Source organism: Paroedura picta, chromosome 11 (assembly GCF_049243985.1).
Source record: "Paroedura picta isolate Pp20150507F chromosome 11, Ppicta_v3.0, whole genome shotgun sequence".
NCBI classification, from domain to species: domain Eukaryota; kingdom Metazoa; phylum Chordata; class Lepidosauria; order Squamata; family Gekkonidae; genus Paroedura; species Paroedura picta.
In genome coordinates, this window is record NC_135379.1 from 37,579,401 (window position 1) to 37,605,653 (window position 26,253).

The 26,253-nt window shown below is 42.7% G+C and overlaps 1 protein-coding gene across 1 annotated transcript in view; it reads right to left on the reverse strand.

The window, feature by feature from the left end:
* Positions 1-26,253, reverse strand: part of GADL1 (glutamate decarboxylase like 1) — a 110,949-nt gene that overhangs the window by 42,040 nt on the left and 42,656 nt on the right. Inside the window, exons 9-12 of the mRNA XM_077302646.1 lie at positions 26,128-26,244; positions 19,140-19,204; positions 17,867-17,948; positions 3,343-3,542 (exon numbers count right to left, since the gene is read on the reverse strand). Of these exons, the coding sequence (XP_077158761.1) occupies positions 3,343-3,542; positions 17,867-17,948; positions 19,140-19,204; positions 26,128-26,244 (464 nt within the window). The remainder of the gene's footprint in view (positions 1-3,342; positions 3,543-17,866; positions 17,949-19,139; positions 19,205-26,127; positions 26,245-26,253) is intronic.

Consider the following 26,253-nt stretch of genomic DNA (forward strand, 5'->3'; position numbering starts at 1 on the left):
AATTCAAAATGAAACTTCGTTCCTTTTCTTTGATCTGCATCTACGGAATAGCTCAGGTACATCTTCTCTTGAAGTGTACGTGTAATTTTGCCAAGACTGAGCTCTGCCCAGGGATTTGTCCTAAAGAAAACGCTAGAGAGTCATTATGTCAGAGCCCAGAGAGTTGCAAATGAGTCTCGGGTGATTTCTTTCTCTTCACCCATGCAACCAAATTGCCATGGCAAACTGTTGCCACGAGCACCAACCTTCTCAGAATGAATGAATGGGTCCATATCATAAAAGCTCTTGTGGAACACCCTTATTGCTTTTAAAATGTGCAGCACTTTCAAATCCTTTATTCATCCCTCCTCAAAGCACTCTAGGTCACTACTTCTCACATTTTACAGATTGGGGAGAAAAAAAAATGAGAGATACTGGTGCTTACCCAAGGGTAATCTCAGGAATGCACAGAGCTAATGCTGCGTCATAAAAACAGAGGCAAACGGTGCCTTGGAACATCAGTCGAGCAAACATTAACAATATGATACCTGCAATGCTGGTGCAAAAGCATACATAACATGTCCTGAGGGACCAGCGTAGCACTCTGTGGCAATTATTTTAAAATACTAAGCTTCAGCAAGCAAAATACTAGAAATAAAAAGGCTGGGATTGATTTTAACTTAATGCAAAGCAAGGAAAATGCAATATTCCCAGGAAGCAGGAAACAGAAAGATAAATGGTGAATGCACAAGGGCTGAAGCAAAATGCAACTCAAGAGCAACCTTTGCTTGGCGGGATGGGGGGGGAGAGGAATCTTGCCTTCAAGTTATAAGGTCAGTAGGCTAGCTCCAGAATAAAGACAAGGCTATATTCAGGAACCCTGAAATATTATCCATGCAACATCAGAGTTAACCTTACTGTAACATGCCAGAAAACATGTTGTACAGTTAGCCAAATACTTAGCAAACCTGGATGGTTGCCCAGAGAAGTTGATGCCTCAGCTACAAAGTCCTGGTGCCTAATGCTGTAGCTAGCAGAAGAGGCAGTATGCAGAACATCACTCCTGGGTTTATTCTGCACACATAAGATAATGCACTTTCAATGCACTTCAGAAGTAGATGTTCCTGTTCCGCACTGGAAAATCCAGCTGCCAAATCACATTGAGAGTGCATTATCCTATGTGTGGAGAATGGGCCCTGGTCATTATCAGATGAGGGGAGTTCTGGGGGGGGGGGGTTTGGAGAACATTACCACTTTAACTTAGGTACAAAATCAGCTAAATCCAAACACATCAAAGGGATGTGTTGATTCCAAACAGGATTGTTAAACTGTATATTCTTAGCAAAGCGAACCTGGGAGAGTGACCTTGATGAGGAACAATTCTTTTGCTGAGAGGTGAATCAAGTAATAAACCACCGTACACACACAGAATGATAAAGTGGGCTGCCAGCGACCCTCCATTTTACTCAGGGACATCTAACCAAGTAATCTTGATTGGAGTTTCTCTTCAGTACCTTTGCCTCCATAGATCTGGCTATGTCAGAGTGGTAACATTCTTGCCAAGCTGGTTCTTTAAATGCAATCCCCTCATATGCTTAAAGAAAATCAAGTGTTTTTTATCTGTGAAGGTAAGCATTTTTAAATGCCATTTATGAAGAGGTCATGTGCTGTGTTGTTTGACCAATACAGTCTCCATCCCAACCTCCAGTTGACAAACAGGTCCTGCGTGACTTCTGAAAGCAGTAAATCCAGATGAGGTTTGAGGTAAACAGAAAAAGTAACCTTTCTTAACTTTCTTGGATGAAATAAGGTTGATCCATAAAGGGGCTTGAAACTATTTACACACAGCATTTGCTGGGCTCACACAGTTATGAGAGGTCAGGCGACAATTCAGGAGTGCACAGAGCAGCCACAATTTTATTCCTGAAATCTTTGGCCTTTCTAGTACCTTCAAATTCCCACAATATAAGTTTGAGATCCTTCTGGAAACTCCAAATCTCACCTAGCTTTCCCTAGAAAACAAGGCTCTGAGACCTAGGTACATTCCACACACATAGGATAATGCACTTTCAGTGTGCTTTGGCAGCTGCATTTTGCTGTGCAAAACAGGAAAATCTACTTCTGAAGTGCACTGGAAGTGCATTATCTATTATGTGCAGAATAGGGCCAACAAAGTTTGCCAAGAGAAGATTTCTTCCAGCCAGGTTCTCTGGAGGCACAAACCTTGTCTCAACCCAGGTACTATTTTAGCTGCTTACACTCAAGTCAGGCTCTGGGCCTATCTGAAGGCTCAGACTCTTATCTGGCCAGAGCTGACAATGTCCCCCCTCTCATCTGCCTTCTTTAGCTATCCACAGGCCCAAACAGGCATATAGGGGATGGGTGTCTGACAGAAAGGGGCAGGACCTATACCCATCCATTATATTATCAGGGAACAACTCTGTGAAATTGTTAAATAGTGACTACTGAATGGAATGTCACCAAAGAAACTGTCTAAGCACTACAAAGGACCACTTCTGGAGCTCACAGAAGAGAAACTTGGTAAAACTGTGTTGCCTCCTATATTGTAATATTGGTTCTTCACTCAAGTGGCATTAGCTGCCCGCCTGGAAGAGATTTGGTTTAGACATTACTTGCTACACATTTTATTCATTAAAGTTTTAACAGTAATAAAATTGTTGGGTTTGAAATTATTTTTAAATTTATTATTGGATTTATATTCAGCCTTGTGGAATTATCTGGCAGGTACAACAAATCTGGATGATACAATATGGCCATATCCTAGCTTCTTTAGAAATATCTTTCAGATATGTCAAGAGAAGAACGAAACAAAACAAAACATTAGATCCAAAATGAATAGATATGTGATTCTCTGCCTCCACATATGCTTTCTTCTTTGGGCAAATAGTGAAATGTATCTATCATGTAATAATTCTTCTTTTATTTAAAAATATTTATATTTCCTGTTTTCCCCCCCTGAGAATTGCAATAGACTAATATTAATGTGCCACATCAAAATAATAATTGTTGGTGTTATATCATGGCTTACAGACATAGTATTGCAACTTGGTTGCTAGTTGTGTTTCGGATCAGGATGGATCTCTTCCATCAAGCCTTTGGTTGAGGCCAGGGTGAGATCAGAGGCCCCGGCCCAGCTTAGTGGTGTCTTCCAGCCCTCATGTACATCTCCCCTGAGGCTCTTGGGGAGGTTTTTTCATTGCTGGGAGGGAATATTTTACAGGGTATGTTTTAACTTTTTACTGTGGGACTGACTATTGTAATTTGCTGCGAGCCAGTTCCTGGAAGCAGTGAATCATAAATCAAATAAACAAAAAGATAATTTCTAGAATTAAAGGGCAGTACCTGGCAAGTGCAAGAGCTCGATTTACTCTCTCCTCCAGACCGGCTGTTCCTAGAGCTTTCCACGTCATCCAGAATTTGAAGGCATCTGCTCTTCTGCTACACTGGATCGATTTGTCGCCTGTGTCATAACTGACATCATAGAACTTGTCTTGCTGGAAAAGGTATGAAGCTTTGGCAGAGTAGCATCTCTTAAGCAAGCCCTATTTTAGATGAAATACAAGATGAAACTGCATTAGAAACCTTTAGTATTTTCATTATAAGCAATACTTGCTGGCATTTAGGAATACAGCCTAGCTAACAGTTAGGCATAGCCCTGAAAAACTAGTATTACCAGAAGCCAAAGTTTCAGAAAAGGACACTTGGGCTGAATCTACACATAGCTTTTATTTCAATCCCAGGTCAATTCAGTCCATGCCATCTCCACTGAATACGATTTCCATTTTGATTTTGTCCGATTTAAATTTTCCCTCTGCAACAAGCATGATTGATCAAGAGTGACCCTACCTTTTCCCTGTAATATCCTAGAGTGGATATAACCCTCAATATTTGAGGTTACAAAAAATAATCCTCTCCGAAAACCAACTCAGGAAGAGATGGAAGATTTAAGCACAGCTTCATTAAAGTGTTACTCAGTATTTTTGGAGGCTAGCATTTGTCTACTCTCCTTAGGTAGATAATTTTGTTTAACAAAAGAGATTAGAAGTAAGTTAATTTAAATTCAGAACATGCCTACACAACTGGATTTTCCAGCAACTTCAATCTGTGCAAATTAGATGAATTTGATGGTGGAATTTCCGTCTGCCTTGTAGATTGGGAGCATAAAACTAAGAACCTTATTCTCTGGATAACCCCAGTATGCAGTATTAGAAAAAATGACAAATAAGGATTAGGGTATGATTAGATAATACATATCACCAAAACTCCAATCAATATACTGATTTGGTTGATTCAAGTTGTACCAAATCAGGAAAACTCAAATCTGAAAAGGGAAGGGCCAGGTGGAGTCATTTAAAGACTCCCAAGCCACCAAACAGCTAATCCCTGGGAGGCTTCTCTCCACAGCCAAATTGGTTCATGTTTCCCCATATCAACCAAACTCCAATCATTATATGGTGATTTGGTTGATTTAAATTGTACCGAATCAAGAAAACTCTAATCTGAAAAGTACTGAATTCCCCCCCCCCCCCCGGTGTACATCCCTAGACTGGTCACTCATTAAATGTGTATTGAGTTGGAGGCATCCCAACCTACCTCACAAGGTGCCTGTTGTGGGGAGAGAAAAGGAAAGTTATTGTAAGACTCCTTTGGGTAGTGAAAAGTGGGGTATATAATTCAATTCCTCTTCATGTGTCTCTTGGGCACAATCTATTTGTAGATTCTGTTTATAGTATCACCAAAATAAAAAGCACTCTGAAAACCTTTTCTATCACTTTCCTCATTTTAAAAGAAAAGCCAAACTTTACACAGAGGAGAAGGAAGAAGGGGAAGTGGTGATGGAGTGGCTTGTTAGAGAAGGCCAGAGAAGTCTTGGTCTTACCAGGAAACAATTCCTGAACATACTAAGAAGCATTATTTCCCACCAGGAAGCTAGGCTTATCTATACAGAGAAGCACACACAACTGAAATCTTTTCAGGAAATTACACATCTGAGGATGCTCCAGTTGAAGATTCCATATCCCCAAAAGCATTCTTTCCCTTCTCTAGAATACAGATTTGTGGGGTGGGGAGGAAACTAGGAATACTGACTGCTGCTGATATGAACCCCATTATGAATCAGGTCCAAATTCAGAACAAGCTGGCCATGGCTTATAATGGAGTAAAGTATTCTAAAACTGGGGAGTTCATATTCCAGATTCACCTCATTACAGTTTTTAGTGGATTATTACTGAACCTATTTCTGAGTTACATTACAAAAGGTCAGCGGTTTCTGGAATCCAATGCACTGCCACATTTACAAAGTTACTCTACCGGCACAAACCCTACCAAGCAATGAGACCTTTCACAGTATTCCTGTCCAGCTCTAAATGTTATCATATAACTTGTACCATTCCGCATCATAAAGACACACATAGAGAGCATCAACTTTGATATCTTTCAAAAAGTCTTTGCATTTAAAACCAGATAGAAGAGAAACCATTTTATGACACAATAATTTCCATCTTAAAACGAAAGTATTTCACTCAGTGATTCATAGGCTTTTTTACGTGCAAAATTAATTCCACAGAAAATGCCATTACGACACATCAGATTGGTGATGAGCACTGGAATATTAAACCAAAATGCAATGTGTCTTGAAAATGGATTTCAAGAACAGTAAAATCATGATACATGAGGAGAAAGAATTTTGAAAAAGTGTGAGGCACAAGATTCAGCAATCGAAATGAAGGCAGCCACAGTGAACAGAGGTCAGTAGGATCAAGGAACATAAAATGTATGGGTGCAGGAAGCCCTTATACATGTTTCCCTTGACTTCTGAAGTGATTTTAGAATGCTGGCAGTCTCAATTTTAATTTGCTTTTAAGTTTCTAGACCTCATTGATTTTCGTTTTGACCTTTAAGGTAAGGTGACCAGATTGTCCCACTTTTGGAGGGACATCTGGGGGCACCAGGCAAATTGGACTTATGTTGAAATTAAAATATATGTATTACAATACTATTTTTGCATTCTATGCGTTCTATTAAACTTTTTGTTGCTCCATATAGATCAATTTTTAAATCAAGAACCCCTCCCCCCCAGTCAATGGTGTCCCGCTTTACCAATGCTGAAATCTGGTCACCATACTTTAAGGCCCTTTGCAGTTTGGGACCCACATATCTGAGGGACCATTTGTCACCCTATGCCTACCGCAGGGCCTTGCACTCTGCGGGTACCTGCGGGTGTATAGATGAGGCCAGTGCTGGAGGAAGATCAGATTCCCCCCCCCTTAGGAAGATATCCCCTTAGGAAAATATCCCACCACACCACCAACATCATTGGCATTGCCCAGTTGTTGTACTCTCTTGCCACCCTGGCCAGCAGTCGTTCCATTATAAGGGAGGGCTTATATTTCACTTTTTACCAGCATGTTCTATTTCTCTGTAAATTGCATGGGCGTATTTTAGTGGGTTTTTAAAGTGGTGTTTTATTGCATTGGGGTCATAGTATAACCCGCCATGAGCCAGCTTACCAAGAGTTGTGGGAAACAAATCAAAATAACAACAACAGCAACAACTATAGAAAAGTTTGTCCTAGAACCTAAAGATTTAGAGACAGTCTCCCACACCACACTAATTACGTTTTCAAAATCCTTGGCATAACGTCATGATTTCAACATTTTTTTTTAGCAGCGTCAGTTTTTGATCACTCAGGGGTCTGCTATATGTTTGCTAAAATTCCTACACAAATTAAAATATGTAAAATTAAAGTGTCATGCATTGAGACTTCTCTTTGCTGATGCAGGAAAAAAAATTCAACAGAAAACATTAATGAAAAAAAATAGTCTAAGAATTGCCACTTCTAATATAGTGACAGAAACTTCACAAATCACATTGCTGAAAATGTGCAACATGGCCACCAACATGGTCGAATCTAGAGAACCAGGTTTGATTCCTCACTCCTCCATATGCAACCAGCTGGATGACTTTGGGCCAGCTCAGTTCTCTTAGAGCGGTTCTCACAAAGCAGTTCTCTCAGATCTCTCTCATCCCCACCTACCTCAAAGAATATCTGTTGTGGGGAAAGACAAGACATTTATAAAACACTTTGGGACAGGTAGTGAAAAGCAGGGTATTAAAAAATCCAGCCCATCTTCTATCTGATGACTTCCATGTTCGTCATAATATTTATTCATATAGAGCTCCCCTACTGGAAGGATGCCATTGGACTTAACCTTCAGTGCTGGCTAAATGTTCACCTGTGTTCACCACACATTCTGCTCAAGCCCTTCAGAGGTCAGGAGGGTGGCAATTACAGACCAGGTCCTTTCTGTCATGGCACCTCTCCTTTGGGGTGCTATCCCCCTTCAGGCTTACTTGTTACCTTACTTTGCTGCCTTTTAGTCGGCGGACCAAAATGTATCTTTTTACAGAGGCCTTTAATTAGGGTTTTTTACCTTTCCAGCGGCTTGTTTAATGGGCCATGTGATCTGAGCGCTGCTTTATGGGTTGTTTTATGCTGAATGGAGCCCATGGATTCTTGTTTTTCTGTTGTTAACTTACCATTTTAATTGTAAACAGCCTCGAGCAGGATTCTGATGAGGTTGTGAAGAAATCTCTTAAATAATAAATCAATCCAGGGTTGAATTCTAGCAGCATTTTCATCTATTTTCTTCCTATTCCCTTCTTTACTAAGGCTGCAGTCACATGTGTCTTTTATACATATAGGGCCTTTTACCCATGGTAGTTTTCAGTCAAAAAGCTGGCTGAATGCAACCCATTATGAGGCAGGTTATTTTCCCTCTTGGGCAGAAAGAGATCTGGGCCTGAAGTGAGGGAGGAGGACGCCCAGAGGTGTGCATGGTCTTTGAGTTTTAAATCAGCCGGGGTGGGGCTGCAGTGGACAGGGCAGTTTCCTCTTTCCAGGCTAGAACCAGGCCTGATTTAGGGGAGAGAAGAAAGACTGCAAAGTAAGGAGAATGCCAAAGGTAAACTTATTTGCAGGCAGCTCATTTAAGGGAGGGGTAGAGGCTTGGAACATGTAGGGGATTGGAGACACAAAGGACCCGTAAAGAGCAACTACAGGCACTGCTGCCTCCTGGATGAGGTGGGGCCAGCAGAATGGCTCCTAACAAACCTAGGGGATGGACTGCAGGTGCATGTTAAAGGGACAGCACTCTTTAGCTGGCCATGTAAAGAAGAGTAAATAAAGAATTCACAGCAAGTGATGCTGAGTGGGCAAAAAGGGGGACATGGTGTAACAGGTTCCCTCCCCTTTAGGCACTGTGAGGCACAGTACTGAACTGACAGGTAATCTAAAACTTGATCCAAAGACTTTCCTGGTTCACAGCTCACCTCTTAGCCACGCACTATACTAGATTAAGTTCAATTTTTTGTACAATTAAAATGTGAAAACATGTTGGGGACCTCTGGATTGCAATTTCTAGTGAGGTTCTTTCCTACATGTTTTAAAATGTAATATAACACACCATTTTGGAATCCTGGATCTTTTAGCCTCGCTTTGTAATAAGTGGATTTATCTTTCATCTGAGCATAATGCTTCAGGCATTTGATAAAACTCACAGGCGCTTATGCCACAATGAAGGTCCTGGTTTTCAATTTGCCACAGGACTCTTTATTGTTGCAGCTTGGGAAGGTTTGCTCAGTTCAAAGTTATCACCTAAGAAAATGACAACAGATATGTAGAAGCCCTTGAACAATGAAAGGACTAGAAGTACCAACGTCAGGTTGTAAAACAAGAAGCATGCATATCTAGATGATTGGGAGAGGGCTGCTTCATCTTGCATGGACCTCCCTCTTTCTCTGTTCATTCCCCACCTCCAGAAAACACAAAGGGACTGTGTTTTGCCTGCCTGCCTTTTACCTATGACAATGTAGCTTTGCGGTCCCGCAACAATGCGGACCACGCCATTAAAAAAAAAAGAATACTTGGAGCAGGAAATGGAGAGGGGAGGGAAGCTGCAACAGTGGGACAATGCTACACAGACTATCGAGCTTTTCCCCCTCCATATGGGCTAGCCTCTGGTTGCTGACCAATGGGATGCGAGAGAAAAAGTGGCAAGTCCACTTTTTTTGATTTCCCTCATCCCAAGTCAAACCTGGGCAAAACTCAAGCCAGCCCCTGGACAGCCTCGGGATGCAGGTTATGTCATGTGGAAGGGGCTGTAAAACCCACCAGCAACCAGAGGCTGTCCAGGGGAAAATTCCTCATATGGAAACTGTCTAAATATTTACTTTGACCAATCTGTTCTGGATTTGCAGGGGAAATGGAGGGGGTGGAGAATGGTAACTAGTGGTAGGTAGCTGAGAAGCAAGCATGCAATCCAGAAAAAAAGAGAGAAAAACTAAAAGAGAATGGAAGTTGGAAACAGGATGGGAAGAAAGGACACTCCTGATTTAGTTCTAGCAAATTTCAGAAATATAATTTGTATGCTGAGCTGAGGGTTCAGGTTAAAGATACCCTGTACCATTTCTTGCAGAGCATGAAGGTTATAGAACTACACAACAATTCCAAAGATCACATCATCTCATATGGAGAACACAATCTATTTCTAAATTGACTATAAGGTGCCAGTTTGAATTGACAGAAAATAAGTTTAGTATTTCATGCCACTTCCCTCTGCATCTCCTGCCTGGCTGATCTAGGAATTGTTGCAAAGAAGCTGACAATACCCTTAATGAAACTGTCCATATTTCTATAACTACAGGTACAGGGCTTAATCTGCATGACAATACAGCATAGATAACTCTGTCAAACCGCTATAAAAATAGAGGGAAAATATGTCAACGGAGAAACATGTGGATCTGACACGAGCTATCTAACACCATATACAGAATAAATTTCGTATTAAAAAGGAGCCAAGTTTCCCATTTTATGTCCTTATATGTCTCCGGGAAAGTTGGAACACTGTCTATTAGCTTTTCTGACCTTTTGAATATCTATCAATGCAATTGAAATACATGCATATTATTGCGGGAGCATTGTACACCTTATGCAAAGAAAATAATGCAAAGCATTGGACCCTGCACATGAATTCTGTTTGCACCAACACTCTTCTCGAGCAAAAGGAGCTTTCCACTGGAGGTTAGTGTCTCTGCCAACATTTGACCCAATGATAGACATGTGGACTGCTGGATCATGTGCATGGCCAGCCATTTAACAGACTAGCTCCCTAATCAGTTCAGTGGCATTATCCATGCTGACCCAAACACTGTAGCCACCTGAAAAAGGACTGTGTTGGAATGCTGATCAGATGTATGGCATGGCAAGTCATCCACACTGATTATCGTGAGAAACAGCATCCACACTATTCTGTTTCAAGCTGTTATTGACAGGGGGAAAGGGCAGGCATCAATCCAGCTTCACCTTTCTTTCTTTAATTCCCCTGGGACCCAAGGCAGGTAATAATAATGTAAAAACAACATAAACAGTGTAAGAAAATCAGTATCAAAAACAACACATTAGGTCTCACCAAGAAGGTACTCCCCACATTGCCTCTGTTTTGCAGCTATGGCCAGAAGCCAAGATGATAGGAGCCCCCTTGGCCTTTTGTAGGAGGCTGTTCCAGAGGTATGGGGCCATTACTGAAAAGGTTTGAATTTCGACTACAGCAAAAGATGCCTTAGACCAGCCTTTCTCGACTTTTTTACCATTGAGAAACCCTTAAAATATTCTTCAGACTTCCAGAAACCTCAGAAGGGGCACAATTGTGCAAAATATATTTGGGAAGCATAGCTGTGCACACAAACATCCAGGGGTCCTCCCCTTCCCACCCCCTCCAGGCCTATCATTGGCCATTGGTTGGGGGGGGGGGTTCTGACATGATCATGTACGGTCATCTCACCCAATAAAAGTGTAACAAATCTTTAAAAATATATTAAAATTAATTAACTCCCATCCATTCGGGAAAGCCTTCCAGGACCATCAGGAAACCCCAGGCTTTCATGAAACCTTGGTTGAGAAAGCCCGCGTTAGACAATAGAAGGAGGACTGAAAACAACCCTCGGTGGAATTATTGCCACATGGGAATATGCAGGGGGCTCTTTTATCTTGTGAGCCCCAAGTCAGGAAGGTCTTTAGCAGTGAGCACCAACACCTAGACATGGAAACTATGCATCTGCCAATGAAGGGTCCTCTGAAGGAGAGTCATGAATCCTATTGACTGGCTCCAGATAACAGATGAGTTGCTGATGAAGTTTTCCAATCAGTTTCAAGGGCCGTTCAATATAGAGTGTATTACAGTAATTTAGCCTTAAAGTTACCAAAGCTTGGTTCAGCATGTCAAGATCAGATGCCTGCAAAGAGGGAGGCCGTTTTCTAAACAGTTGGGGGGAAATGTGACTTTAATGCCCCACATAAAGGCTCTTATTCTTCCAGGGCTAAAGATGCCTGCCTGTCACTTGACTCTACAATGATTACTTGCTGGGAATGAGGAACAGTTTTCCCATTGAGGTTTCTGACTCCGCTGTACCACAAGGAATTATTTTTCCTTCCCCCCTTTGTTTTTACAGCAAAATACAGCCAAAACCTTCTGAATCTAAGGTATTCACCAAAATCCATGCAAAAAGGAGCTGAAACACTCAGAAGCAATCCCTCTATATAACGGCTTGCACACATAAAACATCGGAACTAGTAAATACTTTCATAAATGTCAATTAGAGCCTCCTGTTCATGCACCATTGTTATCAGGAAAACTAGCTGATGGTTTGTAATCAGATTCCTATTCCCTGGAATATTTATGCATGAGAAAAAAATATTGCTGTACTGAGGATCTTCACGTGTCAGAATAAGATTCTGGTTGTTTTCTGAGACTAAGTATTTCTGTTTGAATCAAAGAAAAATCTATCCAATGTATAATGTTTTATTTTACTAACAAGAAATACAGGCCCTTTAATTCAAGCTTGAGGTGACAGGGTTCGTTCAGGAAAAGGCTTATTTTAATAGGGAAGCGAGGGAGCCATTAGGCTGTGTTCCAGGGCAGCTTGTCAACACAGAGGACACCCAACAATTTCTTTGATTGATCTGTGCTTTTACAGTTGGTTTACTAATCTCTCCATTTCACTGTCTCTGTAGTCCAAATGCTTTCCCATTCCAATAAAGTTAAACACTCCCCCGCCAGCTGAGAGCATTACATTTCTCCTTTGTTAGCTCTATGACATTCAAAACATGCCTTGTAATATTTTTAGTCCGTAGACAATAAAATCACCTAATAAACTAGTCTCACAAATTCAAAGCAGCATAGACAGTTCTTTTAGTAAATCGTCAAATGTAACATTGTTTTTGCATTTGAAAAAAGAAATGCAGACTCTGATATATATATATTTGTGTGTGTGTGTATGTATACATATACACACACACCAGAATTCTATCGCTATATATCTACATTTCTAGTAAAATTGTTGAAACTTAGCTATTGTTTTCAAGTGACTTTGGATCGTTTTAAAAAGAGAAAAGAGATCCAGAAAAAATAGCCATTTGCTAACAGTGAGCAGCTGAACATTATCCTAAAGCTTGTTTTAAAATCCATCTTTCAGTGTAGCGTTTGGTGTATTTACCATAGAATAAAGTTTAATTCTAGGTATCTGATGAAGTGGGCACATACACAAACCGCCCTGAGCCATATGGAAGGGCAGTATAGAAATCAAATAAGTAAGTAAGTAAGCAAGTAAGTAAGTAAATAAATCCAGAGTTAAATTCTGCTGGTGCCACTAGACTCCCTGCAAAAGGGAGCTCTTCTGTCAAGCGTTTGGTTGAGGTCAACTTGAACCAACACCTTCCACAGGCCCCCAAGTCCCCCTCCCATGAATCTCTATGCAGGAACCAACCAGCCACAAGTCCATTAATATGCTTCAGTGTGAATTGCTGTTTTCATTACTGTTCTATTGTTCAACTGTACTATTTGTTCAGTTATTATTATTACCATAGCTATCAATTTCTCTGTATTGTTCTGTTCCATGTTTCATGTAAACCACCCCGAGCCTCAGGGGAAGGCGGTATATAAATGTAATAAATAAATAAAATGAAATCTAAACTTTGTTCCATTGCCTAAGACCAATGCCTCAGACCCACATGAATCTGTATTTACCACAGTGGGCTCCAATAAAGGATCAGCAAAGCAATTAGTTCAACACTCCGTAATAAAGAAAGCTAATATTTTATAGCAGTACATACTTACGTAGGTATCAGATAAATAAATATTAATTTTAAATCTTATTTGCGTGGGCTGTAAGGCATTATATCCTGTTAAGGCCCCCTCTCTATGCTCCGCTCCAAAAATATCCTGGAAATTCCCAGCCCAGATTTGACAACTTTATACCATCCTGAAAACTCCAGACAAATACTAAAAAAAGAGCAAGCCACTTTGCAGACTGCAAGCACACTTGAAATTAGAGCATGTATCCACTGTTGCCACCCCCCGTCTCTTTCCAAAAACTAGCTGCTTGGAGCATGCTCAATACACCCCATTTCTAGGGAGGCTGCTGCACTCATAAGGTTTAAGTTGTTCAGCCCTAGAGCCTCTTGTGGCGCAGGGTGGTAAGGTAGCAGAAATGCTGTCTGAAGCTGTCTGCCCATAAGGCTGGGAGTTCAATCCCAGCAGCCGGCTCAAGGTTGACTCAGCCTTCCATCCTTCCGAGGTCGGTAAAATGAGTACCCAGCTTGCTGGGGGGTAAACGGTAATGACTGGGGAAGGCACTGGCAAACCACCCCGTATTGAGTCTGCCATGAAAACGCTAGAGGGCGTCACCCCAAGGGTCAGACATGACCCGGTGCTTGCACAGGGGATACCTTTACCTTTACCTTTAGTTCAGCCCAGCCCAGATGACTAGAACGGCCTGCAAGTAGTTTGCTCTCTGCAGGCTAGCTTTATTTACTTACACATAAGTGCTGGGATCCAAGCCTTACTTGGGGATACAACCAAAAGGAAAAGTCATGACAATTATTTCTTGGTTCAGTGTTCATTGCTGATGAGTTAGTCATCAGGGGCCTGTTGTATCTGGGCAAATACATTTTTTAAAGCCAGTGATTACCTAAGTGTTTAATGATATGTCACTGATTGTTCATACAGAAGAAGCTCAGTGCATAGCTTTCCTAAAGGGGATTGCTGGAATACTATAGCAGTGCAGCCTGTTCCTGAAAAGAACAGTTGCACCCAAAGATCAGGAAGGCCTGCATGGATACGGTTGCCTGAGTTGGTCTGGGAAATGTCTGGCAAGCCCATGCATGGAGTTTGCTGTTTGCAGACTAGTTGGACTACATATTAGGATTACCAGGTGCTTTCTTTGTTCCAGCAGGAGGAAAAATGCAGGGCACAGAAATATCGCTTCTGGTTCTATCCAGAAGTGGCTTCATGACAACCATGTCTGAAATCATGTCATTTTTCACAACTCACTTGGAGCCCAGCATACAACTTGACCTACTACATATAGGGGTCCAGGAGACAATATTCTGCACCCTTCAAAGTGTGGTCTGGATGTATCTACACTGGAAGAGCAGCATATTTTGCACTGTTTCTAGATCTTACTCCACCTGTGTTTCTTGTCTTCAAAGTTCAAGTGCCAGGGGTTATTTATGGAAAGTTAAGCTTACAAACAAACCAAAAATGTTTAAAGGTAAAGGTAAAGGTATCCCCTGTGCAAGCACCGAGTCATGTCTGACCCTTTGGGTGACGCCCTCTAGCGTTTTCATGGCAGACTCAATACGGGGTGGTTTGCCAGTGCCTTCCCCAGTCATGACCGTTTACCCCCCAGCAAGCTGGGTACTCATTTTACCGACCTCGGAAGGATGGAAGGCTGAGTCAACCTTGAGCCGGCTGCTGGGATTGAACTCCCAGCCTCATGGGCAGAGGTTTCAGACAGCTGCCTTACCACTCTGCGCCACAAGAGGCTCTTCAAAAATGTTTAGGCCTGTCTTATTTAGTAAACATAGTCTCAATATTTCTCTTCAGTGAGTAAGTGGATGGGAGAGATAAAATAGCAACTGAAACTAGCCAGCTACTTCAAACAAAGCAGTTACAAAAATAATTCCAGTGTCTTTTCATTTAATTGCAGGACCTGTTAAGTACAACTAATTATCTAGGTCATTGTTCAACTGTTTCTAACACAGTGAGTTCCCAACAGTGGATACTTCATTTGATAATAGCTTCGTAAGACAAGACACAACAAAAAAAAAATTAAATGTCTTGTAAGTTTGTAGCGCTGTTGTTTGTATTTTTGTATCCTCTGGGGATTTCAATTGATTTTCAGCAGTTGCTTTTTCAGCTATGTTTTTAAATACATACTTAGTGATTTTTGTTTTGTTTTTCTTGTATATGTCATCATGTTTTAAGCCATCCCAAAAGCTTGAATTGGTTGAGAGTAAAGGATGTAAATTGTTTAAATACAATAGGTAATCATTTGCCTCATAGTTCTTGAGATAGTTTAGTGCTAAACCGTTCTGTGCCAACTGTATGGGATTGTGAATGAACATCGGATCCTCCTCTGCTAGCAAGTATTTAGCCTGGGTGTAGACAGAGGACCAAGCTAAAGGGCTCATGACCTGCGTCTCATACACCATTGCCTTGTGTGAGCTGGTGCAGTGCATTCAGGACCAACTCAGGAGTTGCAGTTGTGCTGTGGACATATGTTTCCCTTTCTTTATGAAGAAGAAGAAGAAGAAGAGTTGGTTCTTATATGCTGCTTTTCTCTAGCTGAAGGAGTCTCAAAGCGGCTTCCAATCACCTTCCCTTTCCTCTCCCCACAACAGACACCCTGTGAGATGGGTGAGGCTGAGAGGGCCCTGATATTACTGCTTCATCAGAACAGCTTTCTCAATGCTGTGGCCAGCCCAAGGTCACCCAGCTGGCTGCATGTGGGGGAGCACAGATTCAAACCTGGCTCACCAGATTAGAAGTCCGCACTCCTAACCACTACACCAAGCTGGCTTTAATTCATATTGTTCAGTTTTATTGCAAGCTGCTTAGAGGAGAAAAGCAGGGTGCAGATCCCTAAACAAAGATTCTAGCTGCTTTTCGTGCATCCTTTGCCCATTTTGCCTTTAATTCTTTATACTGGTCTGCAAATTAGTTGTTTATTAGATTTACATGCCAATTTTTACCTATAAAGTCCTCAAAGTGGGCAACAACATTTCAAAAGGATTGTCTTCCCTTCCCTCTCCCTTTCTCAGTACATTAAGCCCTGCTGCTCTGTGTCAGATGTTATTTGAAAGAGCAGTTGCTGGGCGGTGAATCTTCTAGCTCCTTTTCTTCAGCATCTTTAATGTCCGGGGAGCGTAGCTGGGAGAAGCCAGATGCTGCTTTGCCTCAAATGTTCTTGAGAAATTAGCATAAAGCTCTTTGTTTGCACTCAAAATGCTTTCGGATGCTGTTATTCTTTTTTCAAAATAAGCCATTAGGAAAATTGCAAACTAAAACCGAGACAGAACATGATTAAATTTTGTACCCAAACTTTAATTTTGCTAATGTGGATCCAACCACTCCATGCATGGAATGCATCTCTTCCCTGCCCTCCTCTCTGCTCCTGCAGTTCCTTCTGTCCTGCATTCTGTGGTCAGACTCAGTCAGAAGTGGTGCCAGACTCTGGTCCTGGGGCTTTCCAGGCTGAGAACAGGAGCCTGGTAACATAAGGCTTTTGCCTGTAGGACCAGTTGATCCAGCAAGGCTGTCTTCCCAGGATTCATGGCAAGTAGGCTGGGATGTAATTAGCCTAAGATGAGCAGCCAAAAAGGGCTGGAGTTCCTGAGGGCATGTGGTGTATTGACCAAGATCCTGCAAGGAAGGAGCACCCTCAGCACCCTACAGTGGGGTTCCATGCAACTGTTCTGTCCTTTCACCTCCTCTGTGCCACCCTGGTCCAGGCCTTCTGATATCACCATTCCTGTGGAGGGTTTGAATCCTGCCCAGAAGGGCTGGTGGCAATGTTTCCCTTGCAGATTCTTGCAGGCTAGCCTCTGACATTGGTGGTACACTACCAGCAGGTACCTCTACAGTGCTGGGCCCTCCCCGATTTCTCTGGTACTCCTTAGTTACTCCCTCAGCTCCTCTCCTGAGGACTCCAAGTCAGGGTCACTGAATGGGCCAAAGGGAATCATGACACCTTCTGATCCCTGAAAATATTATTCTCAGGGTTGTATAGGGAAGAAGAAGAAGAGTTGGTTCTTATATGCCGCTTTTCTCTATTCAAAGGAGTCTCAAAGCGGCTTACAGTCGCCTTCCCTTCCTCTCCCCATAACAGACACCCTGTGAGGTGGGTGAGGCTGAGAGAGCCCTGATATCACTGCTCGGTCAGAACAGTTTTATCAGTGCTGTGGCGAGCCCAAGGTCACCCAGGTGGCTGCATGTGGGGGAGTGCAGAATCGAACCCGGCATGCCAGATTAGAAGTCCCCACTCCTAACCACTGCACCAAAAGGGGAGTGGCCATATGCATTGTGGGTGGGGGGGATTGGATTGAGGAGGGACAAAAGGGTAAAATGCTCATCCTTCCTCTTCTGCAAGTTCAACTCCATTTACGTCTCTTGGTCTCTCCTCACTCCAGCCCACCAAATTACAGGCTGTTGCTCTGCATGGATCCTGTGATCCTAGGAATAATCTTTCCGTAGGCCATACGGGATTAGAGGAATGCAGAGGAGCATGGGAACCCGCTGTATGCCTTCCATGCATGGGTGGCTGCATCCATACCCCTGAATACGCAGAAATTACACTCCGATTAAACAGTATTTCTTGTCAAAATCTCTCACACAGTCAGTATTTTCTGCCATGTAATGCAGCAATTTCTTTGTAATATTTTCCATGCAGAGTAAGATACATTCTGCCCTTTCAGAGAACAGTCCCGGAAAATCCCAGCTGCATTTCAGAAATGAGAAGAGAGACTTACAGAACTGTCTTTCACCAAAAGAGCACAGCACTGGATCCCTGCCATGAGCATCTTATGAGGATTCCATGCCACAGAATTGGCCCTAGAAGAAAACAGATAATTATCTCGCAGGCAGTGTTGTGGAACTGAAACATCCACATGATAAACTGGGCATTGCTTCGTTGCCTTTCAGCTTCCATTCAATTAACTTGAAACACAAACAGACAAAAGCTTAAAGGTGCTTGCATGGGCTGTCTTCTTTTTCAGTTTATCAATTGATTGCATTGTTCTCCAATTTTGTAACCCCATTTTATCACATTTATTATTATTTATTTTATTTATTACATTTATATACCACCACTCCCAGCGGTATATAATATTACATTTATATACTGCTGGCTCGTGGCGGTTTACATCCAATAAAAAACATAAAAACATCATAAAACCACACAAAATCATCTAAATTACATACATTTCGAACACTGAAACCCCAAATGTTCTGCAGGAAGCATAGGAGATGTGTAGTTAGAGTATTAAAAGTGCTCACCAAAACACACCAGAGCACGCAACCCTAATAAGGCCTCTCTCCTGTGTGAACTCTTTGGTGTTGATTCAAATCATTTCTCATCTTAAAGCTTTCCTCACAGTCTGCACATTGATATGGCCTATCTTCTTTGTGGCGTTTTCAGTGCAATGAGAAGTCTGAATTAGTACTAAAACTTTCCCCACAGTCTGAGCATGTGTATGGCTTCTCTCCAGTATGGCATCTTTCCTTCCCTTCCAACTCAGTTCACTCTGGAGTAGCGATCCCCAACCTGTGGGCCGCGGACCACATGTGGTCCTTCGACTAATTGGAGGTGGGCCCCGAAGGACGCCTTCTCCCCCCCCCCCGGCCCTTTACAACACACTTCATTGTTGTGGTGTGTCTGTATCTTATTTTGAAGGGATGTTTAAACATTACCATAGTGATCAGAGAGCGCTAGGGCAGTGGTTGAGAGTAGAGGAGTAAACTAGCCCCCCCCCTGGGCCTCAGTAAAAGGCATTGAGTGGTCCCCGGTGAGTGGTCCCCGGCGTTGAGTGGTCCCCGGTGATAAAAAGGCTGGGGACCACTGCTCTGGAGGGGGAAATCCCTTGTGGGCAGTGGACATTGCATGTGGAATACCGTTTTTATTGTATTTGTTCAAAATGGTCCAACCTGCCTTGAGTCGTAGCAAGACAGGCAGACTGTCAATGAAGGGAATAAAACAAACACATAAATACGAGTCATCAGGCCTTCCGTATTAAAACTATCTACCTGTGGATGCCGTGCAACAGCTTGCGATGCTTCCTTGACAGCAGAGCTGAGCCTCCCCAGGATGCCTGTGTAGATATATATTGACAGACAGAAAATGAGTCTTGCAGCTGATATTTCAATCATTTCATGGAGGATTTTAAAAGTTTGCACAGGACAGAGGGAAATTATAATTCCCTGACGATTCTCCTGACCATACCATCCAAAGAATACACACATCTACTGGCTGGGATTCAGCAGTAGTCTCATATACCGAAACAGAAAGGCTGTCCCTTTGCCACCGGTAGCACACGAGGGTGTGCCATGACACAAGTGAATTCCTTTGGCCAGGGCTCTGCACCACAGCCACACATTTTGTTCCAACAATGAAAGGCACCACCAGTTCTATAATGTTGCTATGAGCAAGGGAAAGCATGCCCATGCAGTTTCAACCAACACACGGTGACCCCATGAATTTTCACCTCAATAAATTTTGAAGGCAAGAGATGGGCAAGGATAGTTTGTCATTGCTTTCCTTTATATCGCAGCCCCAGTCTTCCTTGGTGGACTTCCCATTCAAGAACTCATCCTGCTTAGCTTCCAAGCTGTGATGAAACTGAGCTAGTCCAGTCTAATAGGGCTGCCACTACAAGGAGTTAGTTTAAACTGTGTAATGCATACATTTTGTATAAAAAGATATGTCACCCAACAGAGTGTTCTGAAATTTTTACAATTGTTCTAAGGGGCCAGGAGACACAAATGGGGAGTCAATAAACTGCACAGATATAGATTGTCTTGTAGAACTGAGTCAGGGGAAGTACTGCAGCAATATAAACAGTGGATGACTGTCCAACTCATCCTGTTGCTCTGCATTTAAGTTGTTGTTGTTGTTGTAATTTATTAGATTTCTTTCCTGCCACTTTCCATAACTCATGGCAGGTTACCTAAGAAAGATAAAATCCCCAAATGAAGCCAATCAATTCCCCTTAAAACAAACATAAGAAGGTGGCATAATCCCCATCTACCCTCCCCCATCTTCAGCCAACTGCCACAGGGCGTAGTTTGTATGATGTTACAGTGTTGACCTCTTGTGGCGCAGGGTGGTAAGGCAGCAGACATGCAGTCTGAAATCTCTGCCCATGAGGCTGGGAGCTCAATCCCAGCAGCCGGCTCAAGGTTGACTCAGCCTTCCATCCTTCCGAGGTCAGTAAAATGAGTACCCAGCTTGCTGGGGGGTAAACGGTAATGACTGGAGAAGGCACTGGCAAACCACCCCATATTATTATTATTATTATTATTATTATTATTATTATTATTATTATTATATTTATATTTATACCCCGCCTCCCCCCGAAGGCTCGAGGCGGCTTACATAAACCCGTCCCCTAAAACCATAAAATGACAATAAAAACCAATTATTTACAATAATTGTAACAGCGGTGGCGTAGCCTACTCATTTGCTCTCCGCATCCTCATCTACGGTGGGGGGTGACGCTCTCCACCACCAGTTTCCGAGGGGGGGGCCGATCCTCTTGAGTCTGCCATGAGAACGCTGGAGGGCATCACCCCAAGGGTCAGACATGACCCGGTGCTTGCACAGGGGATACCTTTACCTTTACAGTGTTGACCGGAGGAGGGGCCCCAGTTGTTCCTAGCTCCAGCCTCAATTAAAGATCTGGCAGAAGAGCTCCGTTTTGCAGGCCCAATTCCATCAGGGCCCTCAGTTCTTCCTGGAGCTCATTCCACCTGTTTGGGGCCAGGCCCAAGAAGGCCCTGGCCCAGGTTGAGACCAGGCATGCTTCTCTGGGGGCAGAGACAATTAACAGATTAGCATCCACAGAATGGAGAGCCCTGAGGAGGGCATAAAGAGGTAAGTGGTCCTTCAGATAGCTAGGGCCCAAGCCATAGATGGCCTTAAGGTTAAAATCAACATCTTGAATCTGATCTGGGCCACAACCGGTAGCCAATGCAGCTGCCTCAGCACAGGCTGGATATGGGCCCTCCAAGTTATACTTGTGAGGACCCTAGCAGCTGCATCTTGCACCAGCTGCAATTTCCTGGTCAAGAACAAGGATAGGCCCATGTAGAGCGAGTTACAGAAGTCTAATCTAGAGGATAACGTTGCATGGATCACTATAGCTAGACAGTCCAAGGGCAGGGAGGGATAGATGCCATGCAGGCTACACATGTGACCTGGGCCTCCATTGACAGGGAGGCATCCAGAATCACACCCAGATTCCTGGCCAGGGAGCAATGTTAAGCTGCACTCCAGCCAAGATGGGTAAATGCGCTTACTGTCCTGCTGCCTTTCTGGCCAACCCCAGGACCTCCATCTTGGAGGAGTTGAGATTCAGGTGACTCTGCTCTAACCATTCAGAAATATTAGCATCTTAACTGGTGGATTCACATGAGCAGATTTCTAACAGGTGGCACCTATAATAGCCAAGTTTTCTGTGTGTTTGTTTATGATAGCCCTTTAATCAGCACAGCTATCAATGGGCAAACACCAATTTAGCAACAAGTGCCTGCCACTGGATCTCTGACAAGCTGCATGAAGGTACACATATCCCTTTGAATAAAATGGAAATTAATCATAATCACATAGTATCTTCAAGCTGAATCTGTGAACTTTATTTTATCATCCCCTTATGAGATTCCTATATTTGTGCAAAAAGAAATCCTTCAATTATTCTTTGTAACCTGCTATTACTATAAATTGAAACGCTGCAATATATTCAGACAAACTGCGGGCTTCATCTTATACACATGGAGGGGTACATGAGCCCACAACACAGGCTAAAAGACAGCAATGGCCTACTGCCTGCAAAATCCACACCCAGCTATTGATTGTGAATGTTCTGTAGAAGTATAGCAGTTCAAACATTCTTGCTATAGGGAGAAGCTGTCAACACTGATAAATCTCTATGCAAGAACCTATAAGCAAGAGATGAGAAGGCTTAAGGATAGAAGTTCCATGGGACAGAAGCAAGACTGCAAGGTCTGAGAGGCTGACTGATCAGAGAGCAAGACACATAGGATTGTAGATAGTTGGCTGAGCTGCAACACTTTCAAGAAAGATTTATAAAGGAAGTGAACAGCATGGAGAAAAAACACCAGGGGAAACAGACTCCTGAAGAAAGACGGAGTTATAGGAATAGGGAGAAAATCTCACACAAGTTCTAGGGTTGGGACTATATAAAGTTAACATAAAGGGGTAGGGGAGGAAAGACCTTGAAAGATGCTGGGTTGAAAGATGCTGGGTGAAGAATGACCGGCAACAAGAAAAAGAGATGCTGTTTCAGGAAAAGAGGAACAGGAAACGCTCACAAAGGGTTGTGGGCAGGGCCACAGAGGGCTGCATGGTATTGATATGAAGAGGGTTTGGCAGACAAGAGACTTCTGGAGACCAGACAGCTGTGAAATAGGCAAGCCAAGGAAATGCTGGAAAAGAAGACCACTGAAGCAAACAGACAAATTTTTGAGTGTGGGTGTCTAATAGTAAAAAAATGTTCTGGAAGTAAAAGAATTTGCTTTGGGCTTGTGGACAAAAAGGCAGTATGGATAACCTATTTGCACCACCCAAAAATGGCCGTTTGCTATTGTTGCTTACAAATAAAATATAGGTCCTCTGCAAAGTAGAGAGAATTAGTTCACTCTACTGACATTTTGATGCACGGTAGTTTAGGTTATAACTAACAACCTATATTTGATGATCTGAATCTGTCCGCTACCTTGACAAATTTAGCACATTTTTTTTATATAGCCTTTTTTCAGAGCATTTGAACAAAGGAGACTGATAAATTATAGCAAAGGTGCCCTTGCAGAATTGTGCATCCATTCATCTGAGATCATGGCATACCTGCAAGGCATCTTCCACATACTTAAACACATGAAGGTCTTACATAGGCCAGCCGCTACAGAGAAATCCTTCTACCTATGGTTGTGAATGCTCCTTCCTCCTCCAATAATATGCAAACAACATCCTTGTGACAGCTACATCAGTAGCAGACCTGAAACATAATACTAGGGAAGCCATCTATTTTTAGCTTCTCTGAAAGATTAAAGCAGAAGAAATGAAGAGACTTAGAGTTACTGCCAAGCAATCAACTGATCACAAGGGGTTTATAACAATGAGCTGATTCACATATTATGTGTAATAGCCCATCCACAAGAAGGCAGAAAAATTGCAAAGCCTACCGGATACAAGGGAAGCAAGGCAACAAAGCGATCCTTTATATTAATCCTCCTTAGCTTTGTTCATAAAACAAACAAAAACACCCCCATCTACTTATGTGGGAATATTGTTCATCTAACAGTAAAATTATGCCATCGTTTGTCATAAACGGATTTCTGCAAGTCATAACCCATTATGCACATGTAGGATAATGCACTTTCAAAGCACTTTAGAAACAGGTTATCCTGCTTTGCACTGGAAAATCCAGTTGCAAAAGAACACTGAAAGTGCATTATCCAACATGTGCATAATGGGCCCAGGTGTCAAATTAGAACATTCCAATGTTAGACAAGTATGGCTACACATAAATTTCCCACCCATCCCATCTTAAAAACTAATGCATTTCTGAAGAACAAAAATATAAATATAAATATAAACTCACAAATAGGCACAGGATAAATGTTGACAATTTCCACATGTCATCATGAAAATCAACATTTTCTAGATTCCAGCCTTCTGGAATACTGTTTATTCAAAATGCTTGCAAGGCCATGGAAACACCACTACAGATTCTGCCCTTAATAAGAGTCAGCGCTTGTTCTACTTTGCAATACAAAGAACTGACACCAAACCTTCTGCACTGAAACAGCTGCATTCAGGAGTCTCCTCTATGTAACAAATGGGTGGCACTTTTGGTGTTTGCAGTACATTAATTTGAGATAACAGGAAAATACAATTTCTAGATGAGCGGTCCAAGACTTTTTCAACATGTGGGCTCTTTTGACATTCTGATAATGGGCTGTTGGTCCAGCAAGCAAAAAAATGGCTGCCATAAGGGATGGAGCCAACCACAAAATCTCAAAGTCATGCACAATGCTAATAGTAACTCTTCAGCATTTCAGGCAGAAGCTCTGTGTAACAGGATGTCCTTTTAAATGAACACATTGTTTTAAGGTATTTTCTTGCATACACATAACCTATCTTCAGTCATACAGTAAAGACCATTGTACTGTGGTAGCAGCTACTGCTGAAGCAATTTATAATCTGCACAGACATTCAGGTCAGTATCTAATCAGAAGCCATGCTGGAAAAAAGCCCCACCGGGCTCTGCCCATTTTCTAAAAACCTAGAAAGGTGGTCAACAGTTCCATGCCATACCAGGCACCTTGTTGGAGAACCCTGGCTTAGATCAGTTTTCAATCCCTTAAATCATTCTCTTCTAAGGAGCTATTGGGAGAGCTCTAAGCTTCGGTGAGGATTAACAAAACCGGGGTTCAGCACTGTCAAAGCTCAAATACGAGCAAATGTGGGGAAGTGATTAAAATGCATTGAAGAGATCCAAGTTCAAATCCCTGCTCAGCTGTGAAGCTCACCTCAGGCCAATGTCTGTCTCCTTGAGTCTAACCTATATCATAGAGTTGTTATGAATATAAAAGGGTGGGAGACTGAACCACATAGGTCATCCTGTATACCTTGGAAGGATAAATAATAATAACTGTAATAATAATGGGGTCGCGATGGGTCGGACACGACTTCGCAATTAACAACAACAACAATAATAACGTTAGCAAAATGTCAGGTGTTTAAAACCATTCAAGCAAGTCCTCATATAATAAAAGGAGAGGGAGATTTGGTGCCATGCTAAGAGTGCAAAGATTGGGTCCTCCCACTTCCATCTATAGCTGGGCAAAGTCTCTCCCATTGAGATAACCAGCCTCTGTGACAGTCAGCATGTTGAAGTGAATGTGACATCTAGGTTCAAATCCACACCCTGCCCTAAAGCTCACGGGCCGACCTTTGTCCAGTTACTTTCTTTCAATCTCATCTACTTTGGAGGGTTGTGTTATGGACAAAAGGCAAGGGAGACAATGATGTGCTCCATGCTGAGCTCCTTGGAGGAAATGATGGAATAAATATGTGTTGCTTTTAAGTGGCGTTTTAAGCAGTTTTAAGCTTCGCCTACAGACTGGTTTGTTAAGACAGATCCCTCAGCTGTACCCATTTCAAAACAAAAACTCTGTGGGATACCCAGCGTGATGTAAATATATGCATGACTTTAAGTGAATCATCACAAACTCCTTTCTATTTCCTGCCTGTATGGGAGGAGCCTCACTTAGCCTTGGCTCATGAAGTGTTTATGAAGCCGGCAGAATCTCCAGTGTGCTAACTGGACAGGTAGACCCAATCCTACACCCAAGACCCCAGAGTATACTGTGCCTAGAGGAATTTAACATAAAAACTCAATCCTTATCCATTGTTCCTCTTTATATATTTGTGAAACAGGCCTGGGGGTGGAGACTGTCCTGGCAGTCCGAGTAGTAGAATTTATAAACTCAGCTGCATTGTTCTAATGCAGCGGTTCTCAACCTAGGGATCACAACCCCATTTGGGGTCACCTGGGCTTTTCTTTGGGATCCTCAGGTTGGTTGCCACCACCGCCGCAAGCATCAGCAGCCAGTGTCGGCGGCTGGCAACCGTGGTGGGCACCGGTGACAGGCAGCAGCAGGCGGCGAGCAGCGGCAGGCAATGGGTGGCAGCAGAGCCATTGCAATCGCCACCTCCACACTGCCTGACTGTTCTGCTCTTGTGCACCTGCGCGCACATGCTGCCAGCGTGCATGTGCACACAGCCCTCATGTGTGCGCCCGCCGCCGCTGCCAAACCCGCCACTACATTTGGGGTCGCAAGGTAAGAGCAGTTGAGAACCGCAGTTCTTATGAATCCTAGAAGTGTTCATTCAATACTATTTATTTCACATCTGTATGAAAACCACTTGCCTGCTAAGAGAAGGGTGAACCAAGTAGAATGCAAGAACAAATTTTATTAGAACTAAACTTACATCCACATGCAGCCAAAGGTCGTGTCTTTCGCAAATGTCAGCGATTTCATCCAGAGGATCAAACGCTCCCAATACTGTGGTGCCAGATGTGGCACTGACAAAAAATGGTGCTGCTCCCTGTGGAAT